General features: G+C 32.2%; 1 protein-coding gene across 3 annotated transcripts; it reads left to right on the top strand.

Moving 5' to 3' along the window:
* The first annotated feature begins 327 nt into the window (after positions 1-327).
* On the top strand, positions 328-5,408 carry LOC145051777 (uncharacterized). Of its 3 annotated transcripts, XM_078999595.1 has the most exons (6): positions 328-3,218; positions 3,333-3,583; positions 3,660-3,863; positions 3,966-4,058; positions 4,152-4,268; positions 4,867-5,408. In XM_078999595.1, exon 1 carries the CDS (start codon positions 634-636, stop codon positions 2,914-2,916), a length of 2,283 nt encoding a protein of 760 aa, XP_078855721.1. In that variant the 5' UTR covers positions 328-633; the 3' UTR covers positions 2,917-3,218; positions 3,333-3,583; positions 3,660-3,863; positions 3,966-4,058; positions 4,152-4,268; positions 4,867-5,408. The 3 variants fall into 3 exon arrangements, with proteins under 3 accessions (XP_078855721.1, XP_078855720.1, XP_078855722.1); XM_078999594.1 differs by having other exon boundaries at positions 3,660-4,058; XM_078999596.1 differs by lacking the exon at positions 4,867-5,408 and having other exon boundaries at positions 3,660-4,058; positions 4,152-4,269.
* Positions 5,409-7,906: the final 2,498 nt, after the last annotated feature.

Here is a 7,906-nt window from a genome sequence, read left to right as displayed (position 1 = left end):
ATAATATTACAAATATACCTCGATGAAAATCACCACATCCTCTTTTGATTTTATTCCTTTTTCCCTTGTTATCTGTTGTTCCTAGAAATCCCCTTGGTCAACACTTTGAATACATTACTATTTTGTTTCTAGAATTTTAAAATTAGAACTAGTATTTACAAAAGATATTTACCAAATGCTTGTAGTTTTTAACCGATTTACTAAAAAATTGTATAGTTTAATTTTTAATATAATAATAATAATAATAATAATAATAATATAAAAGGAATCGTTAATAAATGATTGTAATATTGTTAAGCGGAGCATAATTCTTTTTCAGTAGTCTTATTTGTTCGATAGTTTGCTGTGGCGATTGATAGTTTTGCAGTGGCGATTAGTGTTCTTGCAGCAAACTATTTTAGGATAAAAATAAAAGTATTTGATTAGAATACAAAATTTGGTGAAACTCCATTGATAATAAATACACATTACTATTTATTGTGTTAACCCATAATAAATATCTTAAAACTTCCAAAAGCCAAACTTGAAACCGTCTAGGTTCTTTTGATGTTTCTTAACCAATAAACAATTTGGCTTCTAACTAGTAGATCTTTACTCTTTACTATAGTTTAATGTTTCTATTAACTTCAGGGTATGAGAGACATGGGTAATGTTAGAGATTGGATGTATTTACCTAGACGGTTAGCTGAGTTTGAATCTGGTGTCATTGAATTTCTTAATGCCTCGTTTGCTAAGGTAGCAAAGGGTGGTCAAATTTGTTGTCCTTGCAAACGATGTAAGAACCGCTATTGGTATCGAAGGGATAAAGTATTTGACCATTTAAAAGGGTATGGGTTTGTAGAAAACTACTATGTATGGGTTTTTCATGGAGAAAAATCCTCACAATCTATGTCTAATATCGCCATAGACGATGATGGAGCTGGTATGCATGACAATTTTGATGAATTATTGCATGATAGGTTTAGAGATGTGGCAGAAGAAATAAGTATGGTGCAAGAAGGCTTAAATGAAGAGGCCAAAAAGTTCTATAAACTGGTGGAAGAAGGAAAGCAAGAGTTGTTCCCAGGTTGTAAAAATTTCACAAAGCTATCTTTCATCATCCGACTTTTTCTCTACAAGACGCTTCATGGGCTAAGTAATGTAGCATTTAATGATCTATTACCACTTTTTCAAGAGGTGATTCCTGAGGCAAAACTTCCTGCTAGTTTTACACAAGCTAAAAATATCGTGAAGGATTTGGGGCTTGATTACAAAAAGATTCCTGCATGTCCGAATGATTGCATGCTATACTGGAAGGATCATGAAGAAGACGATACCTGCCATGTCTATCATACCTCTAAGTGGAAAAAAATGGATGAGAAACAAGCGAGCAAGCATGTCAATGAGCATTTCAAAAAATCTTCAAATATTCCTGCTAAGGTTGTGTGGCATTTTCCTTTAAAACCAAGGCTCCAAAGACTTTTCATGTGCTCTGAAACAGCTAAATATATGACGTGGCATGACAAAGGACGTCCTAATGATGGAAACTTACGACATCCTGCGGATGGGGAAAGCTGGAAGAAATTTGATTCTTTGTATCCTCAATTTGCAAAAGAAACTAGAAATGTAAGGTTAGGGTTATCAAGTGATGGATTTAATCCATTTCGAACAATGAGCATTGCTCATAGCACTTGGTCTGTGGTATTAGTTAACTATAATTTACCTCCATGGATGTCACTGAAACCCGAATACTTTATGTTGTCTTTGTTAATTCCTGGACCTGACTCACCAGGTAATAACATTGATGTTTATTTGCAACCTTTAATTGAGGAGCTGAAAGAATTATGGGTTGATGGGTTAGAGACATATGATAAATATAAAGATGAAACCTTTAGAATGTATGCAGCCTTAACATGGACAATTAGTGATTTCCCGGCTTATTCCATGTTGTCAGGGTGGAAAACTAAAGGAAAATTCACATGTCCATGTTGTAATCATGAAACCAGTTCACTCCAACTGAAGCATAGTAAGAAGACATGCTATATGGATCATCGCAGGTTTCTAGATGCTCTACATCCATGGCGACGTAATAAAAGTGCTTTCAATGGTAAAACTGAAAAAAGACCTTCTCCAAAACCCCTATCAGGAGATGCAGCTTTGAGAGAGTTGTCTAGCTTTCAAAATATCTTTGGGAAGACACAAAAGAAAAAAAATGATAGCAATTGCCCATGGAAAAAGAGGTCAATATTTTTTGAATTGCCCTATTGGAAATTTATTGAATGCCGACATAATCTTGATCCGATGCATATCGAAAAAAATCTAACTGATAATGTGGTAGGGACAGTGTTGGATATTAGTAGAAAGTCAAAGGATCATGTAAAAGCTCGATTTGACCTTTTGGAGTTGGGCATTAAAGAACGACTTCAACCAGAACTTTCTGAAGACGGTGAGAATGTTATATTCCACAACGCATGTTTTTCAATGTCATCAAAGGAGAAAGCAATTTTTTGTCGTGTTTTGAAGGAAGCAAAGTTGCCTTATGGATGTGCATCTAATATTTCCCGATGTGTTAATTCTTCAGAAAAGAAATTTTCGGGTTACAAGAGTCATGATGCTCATATCTTTTTGCATTACTTGCTTCAAGTTGCAGTGAGAAAATCATTACCAAAGCATGTTGCAATCCCATTGATTAGGTTGGGTGGTTTTTTTCGTATTTTGTGTAGCAAGGTAATTAGGCCCGAGGAACTTGACAGATTACAATTAGAAATAACTCAAATATTGTGTGAATTTGAGAAAATATTTGTGCCAACGTTTTTTGACATAATGGTGCACTTACCTATCCACTTAGTAAACGAAGTTAGACTTGGAGGACCTGTTCAATATAGATGGAGGTATTTTATGGAAAGATACCTATGCAAGTTGAAGTCATATGTGTGAAACAAGAGTCGTCCAGAGGGATCCATAGCAGAAGGATATTTGATTGAAGAATGTTTGACTTTTTGCTCACGCTATATGCATGATGGAGTAAAAACAAGACTTAATAGGGGTTCAAAAGATGTCGATGATATGGATGAAGAACATGAGTCTGGTGGACCAATATTTGTCAATAAGGGTCATCCTATTAGAGGTAAAAAGCGAAGAAAAGGGAAGCTTATAACTTTAGATCTTATTTTAAGGGAACAAGCACATCGTTATGCCTTATTCAATTCTGATTGTGCACAAGTTGATGAATATATCAAGTAAGTAATCAATTTATATCATCTCATTTCTTCAAATTAAATGTGTATATATATATATATATATATATATATATATATATATATATATATATATAATTCTATGTTGGAATGTAGTAATTTCTACACCCAAGAAAAGAGGACCAACAATGTTACATGCCGTTCACACACGAAATGTTAATCAACGTGAGGTCATTATATGTAATGAATATGGACAACCCGTTGGACCGATAATAGAGGGGAAGGATGTAGTAGGAAAATTCTCTCGGTTTTTGGGTACAATAGCTCGTACCCATAGTTATGCACCATTGACATGTACTTCATGGCACAAAGTTCCACATAAAGATAAGATATGGGAGTATGTATTGGTAAGTTTTTAGGTAGCTTTATTCTTCTATCCTCTTTTATTTTCCTTTCTTTTTACTAATTACTAATTTTTTTAAGGGAAAATATGATGTGCCCAATGATGCTAAAACTTGGGTTCTTAGGACAATTGGAAATTTGTATAAGGTATACAAATGTAGGTTCAAGAAAAAACACTTCTATCAATTTAAGGACAATAAAACAAGATGGAAGAATCGACCTGAATGAATTCCTCAAGAAGAGTTCTCAAAACTATTAGTGTTATGGAATAAAAAAGATGTGGCGGTAATTTCAAAAACATTTTCTTTATTACTAGTGTTTGTTAATATTTGATTTGTCTTTAGGTGTATTTGGTCAATGGAGTTTTATATATTAATGTGTGTGTAGAAACGTTGTTTGCGGGCAAAAGAAATACGCAAGTCTCTAAAAAATATGCACACGGCTGGTCCAAAAAGTTTTGCTAGAATTCGTGACGAAATGGTAATTAATGTCTTCTTTTTGCTTGTGATTTGTGTTTATATTTTCCCACATTTTGATACTTTCTTGTTGATATTTATGTTATCATGTGTATAGAAAAATGAAGATCCAAACAAGGAATTCCCAACTCTAAGTCAAATGTTTGAACGTACACGTAAAAGGACAGATGGGCATGTATATGTCGATACATATGATGACACGGCAAATAAAATTGTAAGTTTATATTTCAATTTTACAATAATTTTCCCTTTTAATAGTAAACTATCTTTTTAGACGTTAAATTGCAGTTTTTAGACATTAAATTGGAATTTTTTATATGTTAAAATACAATTTCCTATATGTTGAAATGCGGTTTTTTTAGATGTTAAAATGCAGTTTTTTGTTTACACGTAAAAACAGTATTTTGATAGCAGATTTTTGGACATCAAATAGTTGTCTTTTACAAAATAAAAAAATTGTTTTTAATGCAAATTTTTAGATGTTAAAATGCAATTTTTTTAGATGCTAAAATGCAGTTTTTTTTTTACATAAAAGCACTATTTTGATAGCAGATTTTTGGACATCAAATAGCTGTCTTTTACACGAAAAAAAAAATGTTTTAAGATGCAGTTTTTTTAGATGTCAAAATGCTGTTTTTTTTACATAAAAACAGTCTTTTGATAGCAGATTTTTGGACATCAAATAGTTGTCATTTAAACAATAAAAAATTGTTCTTTTCTGCATTTAAATGCAATTTTTTTACAATATAAACAACTTTTTAATGGTAGATGCTTTAGTAAAATTATCCTATTCATTTTTAATAATCTTGTAGGAACAAATGAAGAAGTATGAACATCTAGAAGATGAAAGTGATGCCATAGATCCTTATATGATTGTGATGAAAAAAGAGAATGATGGATACCGTCGACTTTATGGTAGAGGCGTTACTAATAGATTGATAAAAAAAAGTGGGTGGTGGTGATGCATCATACATGATTCCGACGGGACTTATGGAATCATTCAAAGCAAATGAAGTTGAAAGAAATGAGTTGATTGAAATGCGAAAAGAGATTTAAGAGGACCATGAAAAAAAAAGCAGGCCGAATTAGAAGCTATGCAAATAGATATTAAAAAACAGCAAGAAAACCTTGAAGCCATGATGCGAAAGTTAGCGGAACAACAACCTCGAGAAGGCCGATAGTTGCTAATATGATTTATCGTCTATGTTTAAGACACATCTAGAATGTTTTTAATTATTTTTTTGTGATTATAGTTGACAACTTTGTGTTGACTTTGATTTATGGTTGTTATTTTGAATTTAGATATGTCAAAGGAGACCATAAAATTATATAATATATTTATGTTATTATTTTTAAGGTGTAATTTTAGTAGTAATTTATATTTGTAGCAATGTAGTAAACATATGTGGCGTCTATATGATTAGGAAAAAAAATATCGCATTGAAATTAGAAAAATCACAAAAACAAGGTTGCATTTGACTATAAACAAGGTTGCATTTTTTTCAATTAAAGACATAACAAAGATTGCATATGCCATATAGAAAGGTTGCAATTCTTTACTAGAAAACATAATTAAGGTTGCATTTGATTATAAGAAAAGTTGCATTTTCCTAACTAAAATAGTTAAAAAAAAAAAAAAAAGTTGCATCCAAGTGTAAAAAAGTTACATATGAGTATTAAAAAGGTTGCTTTTGCATAACACACGTTGCAATAAAAAAAGTTGCATTTAAAAAAGATTTGCAACTATCTCAAAAAAGGTTGCATTTTCGAAGAAAAAAGTTGCTTTAGATCTAATGCAACTTTACCTAATGCAACCTTTGGTAAAGGTTGCTTTAGGCATTTTGCAACTTTTACAAGGCCTAATGCAACCTTTTAGTGGGGTTGCATTAGCTTCATTTTGTTGTAGTGCATTGAGTGAAAAGTATTAAAAAGGTTTGTAACATTCATCAAATGTGGAAAGTTGTGATGTCTTGGATAAGACAAAGACCAACTAGGACCAATTTATGAAGAGTTTTGATAAAAGCTACACTAACTCTTGAATATTTGTTTGTCAAGAAATGTTTTGACAAGAGAATCTTATATGTCAAGGAGTCAGTGGGAGTCTTAATGGTCTTGAAAGGTTTCAAGAACAAATCAAATAAACCTTATCGATCATCACTAGCACACGAGTTGAAGTTTACAACCTATCGTGTTGACATTATTTTGTTTTTGTGCCAATCCAATCGAGTTAATTATGCATGTGAGTTCTATGAGTTCTCATTTTGAACGCATAAAAGGCAAGGCACCTTAATCAATGAAAGGTACATTGATAGGAAAGGGTGAGCTGCTTAACTACTTGGAAGACATGGTGGGCAGCTGTGCTACCATAAGGCAAGAAATCAAGATTAAGAAAGTTCGATCCATATGAGTTTGAATTTGTCGTAAACTTTGGTTTTGAAAAATTCACATGGATAGGAACAAATACACCGTTTAAATCTAAGTGTCATAAGATTTCCTCCTTCATGAATATGATTGTGAGGAAATGCTTTCACTAAGAAAGATTTTAAGAAGATAGTGATTGTAAAATTGCATTCTCGAATTCGATTATGGTTACGGTATCCCTTTCCATGATTTGAATTGTGAGGTTTGGCAATTACTCTTAATTGTTTAGACACACATATGAACTATCTAAGGCAAAGGTGTATAAGTTTAAGAGGCCTTGATAAAAGATTATCAAAGCATTAAGTATTAGAAACATGGACTTAAGAAATTCAATAGGTATTGTCTTTCTGGAAGTTAAGATGTTTATTAATACATGTCGAAGCTAGTAGGAGCATAAGTGTTATGTTTTATAATAATCATCATGATAGTGGGACCATAAATGTTATGATTATATGATTATTAAGGCACGTATTGCAAGTTGGCAATATTAATTATAGAAAACAAGAGTTATACCTTGCAAAGTCGTAAGGGTTGTAAAGTTGTTTTGCTATAATTAAGGGAGATAATATTATGCTTCATTTCAAATATAAAGGCTTAGGTTGAGAAATGTTAATAAATTTAGTCAAGGGTACATAGTGTGTTCTTAAAATTTCGATTATGATTACGGCATTCCTCTTCACAATTCGAATTTTGAAAACATAGCAAATAAAACATTATGCATCGTGTCCCATACGCTTCGGGTATAGGATCGATTGCAAATGCTTTAATGTTTGACCGTTCTAAAATTTTTCCAAATGTCTAGCGCGTTTAGAGGGAAAAAGAACAAGAATCTGTTTTGACTAAAATAATTAAACAACTATCAAAGGACAATCCAAAGTTCGACGAGGATTGGTCGCTTGTGAGTAGTTGGAAGTATCATATGGAAATTATGGAAATGTTTCCATATTGGATGGACCATATCGACATCATTACGAATAGATAAGATTCTATTAAGAATGAGTTGTCATATGGAAAATATGGAAGCGTGTCCATATTGGAAATTGAATATTGAAAATCTATGTCTAGATTAGAAACTTTTATGCAAAAGGATGTTCAAAGGAATGTACTTTGAGTGAGAGACATCATATCTAAGGAATTGTCTTGTAACAATGTCTGATAGAGGACTTTGTAATATCATTGGCAATAGTCTTTGTGACTTTGGTGCAGTGACATTACGAAATGATCATTGCATAAAATGTTAGAATCTAGCATATTTTATAAGTAACAAGAATTTGATATTCTCACACTTATGAAAAAGGATTTGGAGTTGTGAAATGAGAATGATTGGAAATGTGTTCAATTTGATCTACTTAACAAAAGTAAGAACCATAGGTAAACATTGTGTGCATGCTAAGAGCATGGGACAAGTGTAATAATTCAAGTAAGAAGTTG

This window comes from Lactuca serriola, chromosome 5 (genome assembly GCF_051521515.1).
Source record: "Lactuca serriola cultivar US96UC23 chromosome 5, Lser_US96UC23_V15, whole genome shotgun sequence".
Lineage (NCBI taxonomy): Eukaryota > Viridiplantae > Streptophyta > Magnoliopsida > Asterales > Asteraceae > Lactuca > Lactuca serriola.
This window is presented reverse-complemented; position numbering and strand designations above follow the sequence as displayed.